Source organism: Pezoporus occidentalis, unplaced genomic scaffold (genome assembly GCF_034315485.1).
Source record: "Pezoporus occidentalis ecotype Australia unplaced genomic scaffold, CSIRO_AGI_Poc_V1 ctg38, whole genome shotgun sequence".
Classification (NCBI taxonomy): domain Eukaryota; kingdom Metazoa; phylum Chordata; class Aves; order Psittaciformes; family Psittacidae; genus Pezoporus; species Pezoporus occidentalis.
In genome coordinates, this window is record NW_026915702.1 from 2,193,154 (window position 1) to 2,209,456 (window position 16,303).

The following is a 16,303-nucleotide window of genomic DNA, read 5'->3' on the forward strand; positions in this document are numbered from 1 at the left end:
CTGTTTCCCTGCCATGCCCTTCCTGCACACTCCCTTGTCTCTTGCTATTGAAAGAAGGTCTGGAGGCTCAGAGAGCTCCAGCTTCCTCTGAGAGAGGTTTCCTCTGGCAGAGAGAAATGAAGGGGTCTTCTTTCCAGTCCCTTCATGCCAGGAAGGATGTACAGCCTGCATCATGAGGTGCTAAATTGATTCTGGATGCCTCTGCAGCTCACAGAGGTGCTTTGGCATCAGTGCTGCAGTGAGCATATGTGCCAGACTGCTGGAGAAACTCTGGGGCTGTGCTCTGTGATGTGACTCTCCTAGGCTCAGAAGGAGCCTTTCCCTTGATGTCCGTGCAAATGCTGGCTTATGTGGGCACTAGGATTACTCTTTTAATCAGGCTGTTTCAGTACCTTTCAGAAAAGAATTTTCATGGCAAGTCATGAGCCATTAATCTCACCACTAACCATAACATTTCCTTACTCCCTGATTTACAGCGTTACTCAAACACTGACATTTGTCATTTCACAAGCTGTCTCCCTTGACCTCTGGTATCATGCACTTGCAGGGGAGATGATCTGGTCTTGCAAATATTTTCATACCCTGATCTCTGTGATTTATTAACCATCAAATTCTGCCTTCATAACTCAGGATGTCATTTGAAATAATTTTAATATTAATATTCAAAAGTGGAGTTATTGGGCAAACGGGATCTCTTACAACTGGGTATGAGCAGGACACCAGGACTGCTGTTGCTGCTTTGTGTTCAACTACTGTGGTGGCTGTGTGACCTTGAGGAAGTAGGTTCACTGCAGTTTTATGACTCTGTTTTTGCATAGGGAATATAAGGACAGTGATAATTACTTTCATTTGTAAAACATTTTAAGATTTCTAGAATATGAATGACTGTTAGTTAGTGAAAAGTGTTGCAAAGCTGGCTTAGTTGCACACTGTGCTACTGAAGTCCCATATCAGCCTATTGACCCCAGTGTGAACCACTCATTAAAGTTTATAGGACATTTTGGTGGGTGAATTGAGGCAGTTATTCTGCTGGAAATATCATCCTGAGAGTACATTTAAATCCATCAGCTGCATTGACTTTTTTCTCTATTAAAACTAAACACAACTTCTTGCTTTATCCAATTTTCTTAGTTTATTTATGAAAGTTTATGATGGGTATGTACTCACTGTTAGCTCAGCTTGTACACCCATGATATCTGAGATATTACAGTTTCTTCTAGTCATAGCATAAACATACATACCTGTTATACTGAGATAAAGACAGAGTTATAAAACATGAAGATATCCAATGAAGCAGTATGAACTAACAAGTTTCATGGTCACTTTTTATTGGAAAGTGTTATTTTTATGGGTAATTCATTAATTTAATTTCTGCTTAAACTTCAGCTATGCTAGACATTGGTGTTTGAGAGGTTTACATGTTTTTCCAACCTCAAATTGTGTAAGTTTAGTGTTAAAGATATTTACAACATTTTAATTTATACTAGAGGAACTTATTTTTTTAGCAAATGTATTAAATGAGCTACTCTTTAAAGATAGGTCTGGCTTGTTTTCAGAATTATTATTTATATAACAGTGCAAAAAAATCTACAGATGTTTTCTTTTTCTTCCAGATTAAATTTGGATTGTTTGAAAAGTGGGGAGATATTTCACCATAGTGCAAAAGAAGATACAGAAGAAGAGAGCAGAATGAGAGCTTTCCAAGTACCACATGCCTGCAGCCTGTTATCTTTAGTGATGCTGTTCCTTCCAGTCACTGGAACATCAAGACAAAATATCCCAAGACTTAAGCTTTCCTACAAAGGTAAACTTTTGGGTAGTTTCTCTGATTCCACCCCTTTTGTTTTGATGTGATATTGCCAGCAATTGATTTTTATTATTAACTAGGAAAGTGAAACACTGTCCCTAGAGTTCCCAGAAACACAGGATAGGGGCCTTAAAAATAGATGAATTCTTCCTAAGGACACAATTAAATTATCTTTTTTGGATGAAAGGGTACATGTTTGTGAAATAAAACTGGGGTTGTAAAGCATTATTTCAGTTTGCTCCAAAAGGATATTAATCTGTAGATGAGGCAGGAGTCATTGCCTAAACATTGGCTTCTAGTGCTACTTGAAACACTGGAAACATTCCCAATGTGGCTAGTGGGTATGACGTGGAGTGTGGAGGACACACACACCTTTCTAGAACATCAGGGAAAGTTGAGAGAGCTGCCCAGGTGTTTCAAATGGCACTGACATTTTATTGTTGTAATTCCCTTATCACTAAGTTGGTATGTGAAACTCTTGAAATGTTTTCTTTCTTCTTCCCTAAAGGGGGATTTTCTTAACCTCCTGTGTACCTCTTGTTGAGAATGTTACTGGCTGAGGGGTTTAAATACGGTTGTATTTATGTATTGGTGGACAACTTTTTATAGAAATCAGATTTCTTTTTGCTTTGAGTGTACAGATCACTTCCACAGTTTTTACAAGGCACATAGATACATCACTGATACTGTATTGTTTAGTTAAAGGAAATGATGTCCAGTTTAGTTATGTCAGCACCCCATCCAGCATCTAATTCTGCTCTCAGTTTTTCAAAATTAGGTCTTTCTATGCTTTGCAGAATTACACTCAGGGTGGTATGATGGGACAGGATGTTGTAAAACCTTCATCAGTGGTTATGATGTGTTTATCATGAGCTTAACACATACAGGAATTTTTTGAGTAAGCACAAGGATATACTATTGAGATTCATGTGCCACTGTGTGTGCTGTTCTGCTGTGTATGTATGTGTTTTAATGTGTTTGTGTGAGAGATTCAGAGGAAGAGAGATTAAGGCATCTTGACAACATTTTTATAAATTCAGGAAACAGTTGCACTCACTTAAGCCAATGAATACAGAAACCAAACAACCTGACATGAGTTATGAAAGTTAGCAATAAAACCCTCCTTACAGACAGGCAGGCTTTTCACAGCTAGGCCTTTTGAGATAATTCCCAATAGCAGCGTATACCATATGGTAGTGGCATTTATTGTGGATTTGACACTCACAATTAGTGAATTCCTCTCAACTTCAAAAGCATACAGCCTTTGGCAGAATCCTGATGAATGCAGTTGGCAGGTAAGGAGGGGGAGAGAGAAAAATTATTTAGGTCAGCACAGGGAAAAAAGAAATCACTGAAATCTTAGTTTAAAATAGTGGCAGAGACCCACTGGGAGTGGTTGGGAAAATGCCTGAGCTCGTTTAAAAAGACAATGAGTGGATGATTGATATGTAGGCCCTGAGCCAAACTTTTATTAGCAACTTTATAAACCTTTCAGTTTGGCTTGAGGGATATAGTTTCCTATCCAGACTTATCCACCTATATCCCTGTAGGGGGAAAAAATCAACAGAAGATACAAAATGGCACATAAATCTTAATTTGGAGAGCTGTGATGGAACTGAAAAGCTAAAGGAAAGAGAATATCAGACTTTACTGTACCTTCTCTTCTTTTTTTTTGGGGGGAGGGGGGAACACATGACTGTTTTTACTTTTTCACAGACAAGAAAAAAGTTACTGCTTTGTTTTCACACTTTTGCATTGTAAATGGTGCAGGTAGTGCTTGTCATACTGAAATCATATTTTCGTTGCTGATAACAGCATAACAGAAGTCACAACTAATAGAGTTGTCAGAATTAAGCTTACCTTCCCTCCTCCCCCACCAGGTATCCCAGCCAAAATAACTTCAGTGTTTCTGAGAATAAGGTATAGGAGAAATGAACTGTCTTGCCAGTTCCCATAAAATTATTACAGTCATATCATTGACAAGTCCTGGCATCTCCATTCTTTGGAATTAAGACTCCATGAGGAGGATAATAGGGGGCCCTTTTCCTTATTCATGGAAGACTGACCAACATTGGCAACATCAGGCAGCTCTGAACACTTGGTCACACATATGTGTTCATTTGGCTGCTGAAGATGTTGTCTTTGAAGGGAAGGTTTCATCCCCTTCCAGGTGCAATGTGTTTATGGGGTGGGGTAGCATCATCTTCCCAGAACAGCTGAGCATTTTCTCAGGCAGGAGAGCTGGAAGCAATCAGGGCTTTGCCCTGCAGTTACTTCATCTCACAGCTGCAGCCCAGCACACCTCAGCTGAGGGCTAGGAAATGCTCATGCCCAGAGAGTAGGGAGAAGAAAAGGAATGTCAAGTGACAAATGCTGTCTCTCTTCTGGGTAGTAGTCTTTCCCAGAGTATTGACAGGTAGATCCATACAGGTGTTGTGTGTGTGTTTCCAGGCTTTACTTTATAGTGAGAGGCAGAGAATAACCAGACATAAAGGTTGATTGTCCTGTAGGAAAAGATAAAAAACATCAACTTTTTTCAATTTGCGACTATCCTAGATTTTCCGGTAAAAGTACAAACTCCTAATTGCAGATTTAAGCCTATTGCTTTGCTTTACTTTGACACTTTTCATGGACATGTTAGAAGCAATCTGTGCACTCACATACTACATTTATTTGAAGTGTGCACCCTGTTTTCTTGTTTGGGGGGCATGCCCCAGCCCAGGTTTGGACGTTGTCACCAGTGACATATCCACAAATTTATATCATTCCTATACAGGAATGCAGCCATGCCCCAAAAGCAAGCCACACTTGCTGTGACCAGTGGTGATTTGGTCAGAAGACCAGGATCCTGCATTGTGACAGATCACATAGGTAAAGGCAAGATGAAGGCAAACTTTGGCTTATGCAACAGGATTTACTTAACGCTGCTAGAAACAACTATGGCAGTAATTTAAATCTAATAAACACGAACATTATTCTCAGCTGATTGTTTCTTCTTCACATTGAATGAATTAAGATACAGTCTCACTCCCACTAAAGTCATGGCAAGAGTTTTGCTACTGGAGTAAATTGAAGCAGTGTCAGATTTCCACTCCTTGCTTTTTTCATCTTAAATACGTAAACTAAAGACATGTGATTCTTTCTCTTTGTTGAAGGATGACAGTCCTAAATCATCAGCTCCACATGGAAATTAGCCATGTTTAAGGATTGTTTAGCTTCACATGGTGTTTTGCACATGATTTTCTTTCCCCTAAGAGTGATCCATTCTTACAGCATGGTGAAAAAGCAAACAGAGGATAACGTTTTGGTGCCAGGAATTCTTTTGAAAACTTGACTGGATTAGTACATTTCCTTAATGTTCTAAAAATGATCCTTTGAACATGCTACTTTACAATGTCAAGTATCCTGTTTTCTGAATGATTTTTGCTTTAAACCTGTTTCATTTTATAACTGTTGAGATGCTTAACTGTTGCATCAGAGAAGTTAGTTTGTTCTGTTTCAGTAAAGCTGGCATGTTTCCCTGTCATGCATCATTTAATTATGTATATAAATTATAGTTACAATTGTATAGCTCCATGAGACTCATTTAAACTGTCTGTGACACTGTGGTAATCCCACTACTCTGATGAGGGTGTTGCACAACTATGAATGGTTGGAACATGGTAAACTGATGATGTACAAAAAAGCATAGAAATAAGCTTGCATTTCAGCAGCTGTGCTTGCCCTACAGGAAGAGGAAGAAAAGTCAGTAAATATGTGCTTTTGTGGTAATATCAGCAGCTGTAATTCTGAATGTCTATGAAAATCAAGGAAAATATGCTGAGTGAGGAAGTGCTGCTTTTCTTGAATCCCTTGTTTGTTGTTTTCTTCATTTTTGATGATTTCTGATTTCTCAGAAAAATCTATCTGAGATTCCTTAGTAGAGTAACTTAAAATATTTATATGAGAATTGAGACCCCAGCTTCAAACGATTGTCTAGTTATGAGATAGATTTTTGCCTGTTTTCTCTCAAAAAAGCTTTCTGGAGACAGTCAACATTGAGACTTACAATCCACCCTAGGTTAAAGATGGATGGGCCTTTGCTGTCCATGTGAAGAAACACTCTTGTATACGGTACAGACTAAGTATAAACTTGAAGGCATTTATTACATTTTAGTAATGGGAAAAACAGTAAGTTTCTTACAGACTTTTTTTTCCTTTTTTAAACTAGTGAACTTGGAGGTCAGATCCAACTATATGTTGCATTTTCTGTCGTATAATTATCATATATATAATGTCCTGGAGAGCAGCCTCCCGTCAGTGACATCAACAGTTTACATAGCAGTTGAACTAAGAATAACCTTAGAGAACTGACCCGTATCAACCTCTTAACAGTGTAAACAGCCTGTAGCTCACAACAGTTGTCTTTTTTTTTTCTTGATCACAAAAGGGCCTCAATTGGATAAAAAAAGAATTGTGTTCACAAAATGCCAAACTATTCTGTTGAATGTTCACTTGATTAAATCTCAGAAGATGAGAAAAAAAAAACAAAGTCTTTCTTGGCAAGAATTTGGGAAGAGTTATTGGCCCTTGTAAAAAGGAGGATGAGACAACATGAGAAAACTGCTTGCCTAGAAGAAGAATGTGGGGAAGATATATGATCAGTGGCATCAGCTTCGAAGAGGGTACTTTCAAAAATATTTGTCTAATTGCACTTTACTAAAGACATTTGTAAAGCAAATCCAATTCACAGTAGTTGAAAGATCCCAACCTTGTTCTCTTTCTATGCACTAATTTGAGGGCATGATCTTCTTGACGTCAGTGAATGTCTAGCAGTGGACATCTGTGGTTGCAGTGCAGGTCCTTGAGTCACATCCTTTTTCCCTTTCCTCCCTCCCCATTTCTGATGTTCCATTTATAGATGAGTTCCTCACAGAAGGGCTGAGGGGTGCAGGGGAGGTCTGTTCTGTAGTCAAAGTCAGAGATAAACGCACAAAGAGATGGCAGAAAGAGACGGAGACAAAATTTCCTTTATCACGCCAGAGTTCTATCAGAGAAGTCAGAGGGACTGGCTCACTGTGGTTAAACAGAGACATTTAGACAAGGGTGGGAGTGACAAAAGTACCCTTTTTCTCACTAATTTGAGAAAAAGGGCTTCTCCTTTGTGATCTAAATCCTGTCTGTCACAGAGAAGTGCTCTGGGTTGTGCTATAGAGTTTGATGGCAAAGAGGTTACTGAAGGCACTGAAATTTTATGCTAAATTTATCTGGCAATTTTGGGACAGCTTTACAACTCCCTCTGTATCATCCATCCAACCTGGATGTCTTTGAAAAATATTTTTCACTATACATGTAACACAGCAGCACTCTGTGACACCCACTGGTGCCCCCAAATAGATAAATAAATGTAAATATTAATAATAAAAAAAAAGACCCCCTTTAATATTAAATGATAGATTATATGCTTAGGATTGACAGGAAATAATAATGATGTTGCACATAACTACGTTTTGCAGACACACATTTCTGATATCTCTTGCCCTATAATTTTTAGTTAGTACGGTCCTATCACAATGTTGCCTAAGTCTACAAGGCAGATGTTGGGTGCACCTGCACATCTGTATGTCAGACTCTGAATGTGACAGAAGTTGCAAAGCCAACTCCAACACATAATGGAATTAATGCAGCTGTTCAGTGACTTCGTAAGAACTTACTTCCTGTCAACATCAGAAAGTATATCTGATGATAATATTTCACTTTGCCATAGGAGAATATTGTGCTAGTCCAAGCTATAATAATGTGAATTGAGTTTATTTTCCTTGTTCTTAGAGGTCCTTCGCCATTGCCAGTACAAAATTATTTTGAAAACCTATCTTCACATTAGCCAATTGAGTTACCTTGCTACACTTGATTATTTTTTAATCAAATAAAATTATATCTGGAAAACTGGAAAAATCTTTGAAGTTTCCTGAAAATGGTCTTTCTCTACATTTAAACCACATTTTCTTAGAGAATGTCCATACTATGTGGCTACCCCAAATAATGACTTAACAGTATTTGCCTATAGTATTGTATCTCTGTACTGCACTTCTGCAGCAATGTAGAGCAGGGCTATTAGTTTTTCCCATGTGAACTCAACCAGCAGTCAGGATGGTAGAAATAGCTAAAGTATTAATGTCCCCACTGTCATTATAAAAGTTCTTGTTCCTCATTCAGAGCATGGGAAAGAAAGATTATCTGACCCATGTCAGAGAGGGAACCCCCCTGCGGGTACAGGAACAAGCAGTTACATGTGGGGAGAGCAAGCAGGAACCTCTTAAAGCAGGTTGCTGCCAGCAACGGAAATATCTGTTCCACTGGCAGGTAAATCTGCTCGCAGAGGTCCTGCCCTTTGCCTCCTTTCCTGTGCAGGCAATTCTCCTGCCACAGCCCCTGCAGCCCTCCCAAATGCTGCCTTTGCTCCCTGGGAAGTGGGTCATGGTGGTGAGCTGATTATTGTTTCTTAGACCTGGTTTCACCTCTTTTACTGTATCTGCTGTGCCCATCTGGGCCTGGCTTGGTTGAGTTGAGAAACCAGAAGAGCTTTTTGAAGCCAGTTATGAGAAACTTCCTTGCCCTCAGAGGGGCTGTGGGAAGAGTGTTCAAGGACCATCTGCAACTTAAGAGATCTTACAGGCTCTCTCAGATATGGTTTTACACCATCTGAGCCAACATAATTTGCAGCTTCTGGAAAGAGGACATCTCCCTTTTCCCCAGGTACACATATCCAGTTCTTTCCTCCCTCATCTGCTCCCAGATGCATGGGTCTGCCCTTTCTCTTGCACCAGTTCCAGCTCTAATCAGACCCTTTGGCAAGAACGTACACTGTTAGGACTTTATCCTTGTATCTTATTTAGCTTTACATCCTGACCATATAGCTTATGAGGACTCTGGTCCCATACTTGAAGAGAAGAATGGCCACCATGGCTTCTTGCTATACACTTGGGTGTAGATCCTCAGCTGATAAAATTATTGCAGGTCCCAGTGGTTAAACTCAGGGTCTGGCTCCAAGTTTTGATGCAAGAGCAAATGGGATATATGTCTATGGAGCATGCAGAGGGAGGGAAAGGGTGGTATGTACACCTTTTGAAGATTTCCATAAAAATCTGTGTTGGTCATGGAAACTGGTTATAACTGGTGTGTAGGATCTGATTACACTAGTGTAGAAACTGCAACTAGTTTTCAATAATAGCAATGATAGGCAACAAATCTGGATTTTTCTTGAAAATAGAGGCACTAATGAAGTAACGAAGAAAGTAAATCTGTTTGGTATTGGCCCTCATTTGCACTGTCAATTCGCCTTCTTCAGGAATAGCTTATGCTCTCAGTATCTTTCCCAAGGCTGTTAGTGTCAATATTAACATGTTTTTCAGGCCTATGCCATCTGACACTTATTACAACAGTTGTTCATGGCACTGCAGTTCAAGGTCTCTTATCTTTTAGCATGAAAGCTTTGTCTGCTTTGTTATGAACATTATGCTTATTAGGAAACTGACAAATACGTTTGAACTTGGTGAGAAAAAAAGTTAAAGTGAAAGTATTATTAAGATATCTGGCCATTTTAAAACTGATGTCTTTCATATATAACAACTGTAGGCTCAGTGGAGCAAGTACTAGCGTCAGATGCACAATCTGTGTAAGCGGGTCTGAGTAAAGTGAGTCAGAGTCTCAAAGGAATCTGTCAGCACCTATCTGTAGTGTCAGAGCAGCTGCTGAACCAAATCCAAGTTTCTGTAGCCAATTATACCTCAGATTTATTTGAGAAAACTCCTTGCAAAATTAAATCCCAGACTCTGAAATCCACACCAAAGTTCTCATTTGCTCCAAGTGCGAAAGAGTCCACTTACCTTACTTCTTAATGATGGAATTTCATTGACAAAGCAAAAGCTGACCAAGGATTTAAAAATGTGTCGTGTTATGTACAGCTGCTACCAGATAATGTGGGTGGAACAAATAGCACAACCTGCTGTTGTTTTATCTGGCCATGGATATATAAGCTACAAGTTGTAGCAAAAAGCCCCTCTGTCTGTTCTTGGGATGCTGTGTGCATCTCCAGAGAATATCATGCTCTCAGAAGTTTCTCTGAAGATGCAGTTAGTCGAAAACGCAGGTACAGGTGCTTGAAAACACTCTAGCCGTTTTTGCATCATTCTGAGCAAAGTCAAGCCCAAAATTAAAGGGTCGGTGCTATTTTGAAGGCAAGTGCAATATAATGACAGTAATTTGTTTTGAAAGGAGCGATAGAACTGCATATAATTTTATGAACCATACTTTGATGAAGAGCTATGTGCCTTCAAGTGCTAAATATGATCACTATGTTACTTTTTTAACACCTGGATGCACTTGCAAAGTGCATGTCTCCACTCAATCAGGAAAGAAAGAGTCCACTGCTTTGGAGTGGAGTGTGTTTATTCATGCAAGCTAATAAAAGTCCTAGATCCCCAAGATGATTTTGATGCTAAACATCTACTAGGTGCAACCCATTGTCAGTGCATTTTTTCATGTTGCCTCTTCCTCAGAATGTAAACAAACCTCCACACTTCATTCCTCACAGCTATGCGTTCATGAGATTCATGCCTTTCTGATTGCAGGTCATATGATTATACACCTAAAGGTAGCTGCAAGGTTTATGAGATGAGATAGTAGAGTAGTTAGAGCAGTAAAACTGATTCACAATCAGTGAGTTTAACTCAGCTTTATCAAATAAGCCAATTAAAGAGGATTTTGCTGATATTTTCAGCTGAAGCTTATCATCACTCTCTTGCTTTCTGTGTATTTGATTGTGTGGTAGACTGGGAGACACAAAAGGCTGGGAAATGGTTAACCAAGGCATGAATGAAATTACTGTATTTCGAGTTGCTCCAAGGCATATGAGAATTGGGATTCTAGCTAGAGAGAGTGAGAGAGGCATAGTTAATTTAAAGCTGCTGATTTTGAGGGTCAGTAAATAAATAGGCTGTTTGCAACTATGGAGTTAGTAACGTGTGTTTTCAGAATAGTTTTAGGAATAGGTAAGTTTATAAGTCATCTCCCTCAGAACAGGGAAGAGGTTTTGTCAGCTGCTTGGAACTCGGGTCACCGAAAGATATAAGGAAAATGTCTTATGCTCTTGGAGAGCAATATCCTCTTTCTGTTGGAATACTTTTAAGGAAATCTGAAGTAAGGTTGAAGCGGAAGAAAACAGATTTCATTTAAATGATTCAGATTATCTACCCATTACACTGGCTGATGACCTGTGAGAAATGAAGGGAGAAAAGATATGTTTGGTCGTGACAGTTGAAAGGGATGAAATAGACATGATGAGTCCATTGTTTGTATGTTCAGGCTTTCATTTAAAGAGGAGCGTTGGTACTACTGAAGTCTGTCAAGGTGCCAGGCATTCTTAATGGAGGGGTATGTATAATGAGATGCCAACAATTATCTATACATCACCAAAGTTCATATGCTTGCCAATCATTTTTATTGAATTACATTTGTCATGCATATTCTTTAAATATCCACAGTATCTCACTTGGACAAAAAAGTGATTTAATTTTGCCTTGGAAACAGCAGTGAGTTTGCTTACTTTGGCAATTTTGCAAGAAAGATAAACTACTTAAGAAAAGGGAACCTGTGCAAATCCACACTCTTAGGTCTTCTTCAGAAAAAACAGATGTTTCACTCAATACATTTTCAGTTGTGCTGTCTAAAGTTAATTGTTTGGTTTGGCTCTGTGAAGTTTATGAATTGGGCCTTTGCATTTTTTTCAGTAATAACATGAGGTCACAAAGCAGCTTTTAATCATCTCAGCAGTAATAACACTTTACAGTTTATTTGTGCAGCTGTTTTTACTATTTGAATTTATTTGCAGCTAAAACACAACTAAAATACACTTCTATAAACATAAGCAAGAATAGTTTAGTTCATACTTTACCTGTGTGCATTTTTGGAGGTAAGCAACTACCTATTTTGTTATACAGTATTACCGTTTTTGCACATTTAAGAAATATTGAATCACACAAAGATAGGACTGTATATTGATTATAACCCCGGCTTAGAAATAGACGAACTAAATAATCTGCAGTACCCTCAATTCCTATCTTGCAGAAACACATCCTTTCACATGAGCATTACTTATAAAAGAAAATCAGACCTTACATCATGAGGCTGGTTCTTCTTTCTCCTTTTTTTTCTTCTTTATGAGTGGAGTAGCTATATGAAGATAAGATAATCTGTCCCTTGTTGATGAACAGTGTAAAAATTCTCTTCACAGTTCTGTGTCAAGAGAGCTATTGCTTAGTTACAATTGTCTGTAATGAAGGTTTGAGGAGCATCATGCATAATTGAGCTACTTTAATTATTTATGATTTTTCTGGGTTGTAAAATGCTGAAGTATTTTACTTTTATCAGAAAAGTATTTGCAAATAGAGATGTGGGAAAGGGTAAGTTTGCTGATTGCTGAGCAGACAAATGTGAAAATGTCCTGAAATGCCTGTGGAGGACTGTTCCTGAATTTTGGAATAATATTTGGAAAAGTTCCCTTTTCAATGTCAGCTTCCTTGACCATAATACCCTTCTGGAGAACAGTTACATCCTAAAAGAGGAACATAACAGCTTAACTCCAAAATGGTGTATAAAGCTGGTTTTGGGGGCTACACAGGAAGAGAACCAAGATTTTGATGCAATATTGTAAAAGCAAGGAATCATATTTTCTCTCTTTCCAGTAATGCATAGGCTTTTGGGAAGGCTCTGCTGTTCCATGAAGGTGGACCTCATAATCCTGGGGTAACAGTTGGACTTAATCTTAAGGGTCTTTTTGAATCTAGTTGATTCTATGATTCTATGAATATAACAGTTTCCTCCAGGACAAATAAAATTCCTTGTATGGCAATGAGAGCCATGTGACATGCAGAATAAATCACACACACACAATCAATCATTGTCCATGGTGAGATGCAGCTAAACAAAATATAACTTGCTTCTTGCAGTATGCTATAGAGACTAGTAGTAGACTGGAGCTATTCTCTTTGCTTTTGTACAAATACATCTGGGATCAAGTGGATCTTTTAAACTCGGAATACTTTAGGAATCAAGTAAATTTCTGTATTTTTGCTATATAGGCATTCCTTAGCTCAAAAGTTTAGTTGAGGATTCACACAATACCCATGTAAATTGTCACCAGTATTTTCCAGTACATGAAAGGACTTGCTCCCATCCAGTGGAAAACAATGTGATGTTTGTTTTTTCACTGTATCTGAAAATTACAGTATTATGTGTATACAGCCTTTAAATTCAGAGTCATTCAAAGGTGTCATTAGATGTAGATGTTTCGAAACAGGTTGAGAAGTTGCCTTTCTGCTACTTGTGGCATTGCTTATCATTACAAAAATATCAGTGACCAGCCACAAAGGCAATTCTGAGCCTTGACCGAGCGGTTCCAGGTTGCTGCATGCTTATGGTCACCACATATGACTTGAGGCTAAGAAGTCTAAATGTGCTGTATAAATGTAAAGACATATCATCAGAACAGAATGACAGTTTCTCATTCAAAGCATTTATGCCATGGCTCTGCTGCTGGAGGTTATTTAAGAAATGATCTTGCTGTTGTGAGCCAAGTCCACTGCGATGCTTTTCTAAATGAATAAAAGTCACTATTCCAGCTTCCACCACTCAGCAGTGAAATATTAACCCAGAAAGGGAGTTTGCTGAATATTCATTTAGTTGTCAGACTGGAAAAAAAAGTATTTAATTTTCAGTAAACCAGCAGATACGCACTATAAATTTAGCGCTGAACATGTATTCATGAAAAATCATCCCTGTAACTAGCTTTGTTTCTGTGCATTGTGAGAATGCTCTTTCTATATTAGCCTGGCTACAGAGATGCAGTAATTCAAATCAACAGCTTTCTCCAAGCTTGAAAACCATTGGGCAAATGTGCTTTTCATAGCAATTTTGTCCAGTATTATATCCGTGATGATATTAAATATACATCACTGAAGGACAACTTCAATCCATAAAATTGGACTGTTTTCTGGAGTAAAAACAATTATTTATTGGGCTGTAATTTAATCAATTCTCTATTAATATTTATTTGACAATTTTTATTAGGTCATGTTTCAGTTTTAATCTTACCAGTGGCTGTGTTCAGGGTCTTTTTTCCAGTCTCTTTTCAATAGTTAGTAAATAACTGACCAAACCTGATTCTTCACCACTTTGCAGCTTGTGTTGACATTTGCATCAGTAAGGAATCAGTGTTCAGTGCTGTCATTTCAATCTGGAACATTTTACAAGTGTTTTTCTTATGATGCAGTGAAACAGATGACTGTACAAGGCACTAGGCAGGGCTCGTTCCCACTTGGGCACTTCAGTCATGAGACAGCTTTTTCCCTCCCTGTTGTAGCTGTCCTAGGTGGCTCTTTACTGAGAAATACAAGAAGTGTTAAGCATCATATGACAAATGTCCATTTGGGGTGGTCATTACAGAGATTATTCCTTCTGAATAAGAAGGAAATGAGAAGTGGAGAGCAGACTCGGTCATCTCCTTTTAGGTATGTGGGGAATTAGGTCTACATATTTTTGGTGACCAACACACTTGCAAAGGTCCGTGGACTGCATGACTCTAAGCAGTGAAAGTACTTTAGAGCATTTGCACAAGCGTATCATTTATCCTTACTTGGATCAAATTCCTGTGCCTGGAGATGAGAAGGAATTTTCCCTCATATTCTGTGTCTTACTCATGTCCCATGGGTGGGCACTGTGATATGACTGGCAGCTTGTCATCAGAAGAGATTTAAAAGTAACAGGGTGATACGTATTGTTGTAATACAGTAGTCCGTGAAATTCATGAGTCTCTCCTGTTTATTGGTGTTAATGACGTGAATGAATGATTATTAGATATTGTGATCCTGTATTTTTCGTCTTCCCCCCATCCTATGTACTAACCAGGACACAGAACTGTTAAATAGGGATTTAATATAGAGTGCAGAATTTATAAGGCATTTGTTATATACAGTAAATCAGATAATCTAGCCAGCTTTTATGTCATGGGTGGAGAAGAGAAAGACGTTTGCTCAGAAATTATGTGCTCCAGCAATGCTCAGCTGTACTTTAGAAATCAGCTGAAAAGAATGAGAAATCCCTGGGAGCTAAAACCTCCTGTGATCAGCACCAGAGAACCTTTTCCTAGTAAACAGCTCCATCATAACCGTTAACAAGGATTTCCAGTCACAAAAAAAAAAACAAGGGAGGAGGTTTCTACATCTAATGGAGAAACATCTACATCACACACAAAAAATGAATAGAGTTTCACTAGAAGTGGCTGTCTGGTAAGAGAGAACCCAGTAAAGACAAGGGTCAAGAGGAGTAGATCTTTACCTCTTTTTGGGTGATAGCAAACTACTGGAGTGAGCAGATGCTCTGTGTTCTGAGGATATTTCTTTTTCCTTTTAAAATTTGTATTTATTTATTTATTATACTGGCTTGGCTGTTCTTCAGACAGTCTGTTCATCAGCCAGCTCTAGTGTAAAAAGTAGTTTGGATGGGACTTTGGTTAGCGTGATACTACAATAACCTTAAGCTGTTCTGAAGTGATCTTGCTGTTAATTAATAAGCAGGTCTTTTAAAGTGTTACTACTTTAGGAAAAATCTGATGTTACCTTCAGAAAAGATATGTGAGAAAGGGCAGTGCTGGTGTAAGGTAATGTAGGCTTAATGTTGGATTTGATTTTTTTCAATGTGGAGTAAGATTTAATTTCAAAGTACTGCCAAATAAATCTCACCTAGGGGAATAGGAGCTGCAATACAAGACAATTTGTTTTCAGACTGTACCGTAATAACATTCAGCAGCAAGCCAGACAAAACCACATGAGCTTAAGTAGAACTGACTGAGCCAAAAAATAATTGTCATGCTTATATGCCAGGTAGTCAGATTAATAATGATAAAATATTTTTTTTTCCCATGGTGCTGTTAGCCCAGTGACAGGGCTTAATCTTTGCTTTGCCTGTCACGTGCTTCAGAAGAGACCTTGAATAAAAAAGTTTTGGTTTGGTTTGGGGTTGTTTTGGTGGTTTGTTTTTTTTTTTTTTTCCCCCTTTTAATTTCATTCAGGCTTTTCTCTGCAAAATACCAGCCCTGGTTTTGATCATGATCAGGAAGTGTAAATAACTTATGCTGTGATTCTGGCTTCTCTAACAGGAAGGATACATTATCCAGTGCCAGGAAGGTGGAAATAACCTTAATTTTATGTTTAGGTAAATACAGAATTTGCATTTCTGTCCAAAGATTTTTGAATAGTTTAGCTTGGAGAGTTTGCTTATGGAAGAGTTGATTCATATGTTTAATTTCATTCTCCCCAAATTAATTACTATCCAACAAGACTAAACTCTCGTGCTTTTTTCTATGTGTTTGTGCCTTCCTCCTGAATTATGTCCACAGAGTATTCATTATGCAGAAAGTTATGAGCTTTTTACTTTACAGCTTTTTAGCATTTATACAAAAGA

The 16,303-nt window shown here is 38.3% G+C and overlaps 1 protein-coding gene across 6 annotated transcripts in view; it reads left to right on the forward strand.

Moving 5' to 3' along the window:
* Positions 1-16,303, forward strand: part of SEMA3D (semaphorin 3D) — a 141,389-nt gene that overhangs the window by 42,659 nt on the left and 82,427 nt on the right. For all 6 annotated transcript variants that reach the window (XR_009967290.1, XM_062631948.1, XM_062631949.1 and 3 more), the window contains exon 2: positions 1,614-1,804. Coding sequence is in view for 5 of the 6 variants with exons in the window: in XM_062631945.1 (XP_062487929.1) it covers positions 1,614-1,804 (191 nt within the window). In the remaining variant the exon portion in view is untranslated. The remainder of the gene's footprint in view (positions 1-1,613; positions 1,805-16,303) is intronic.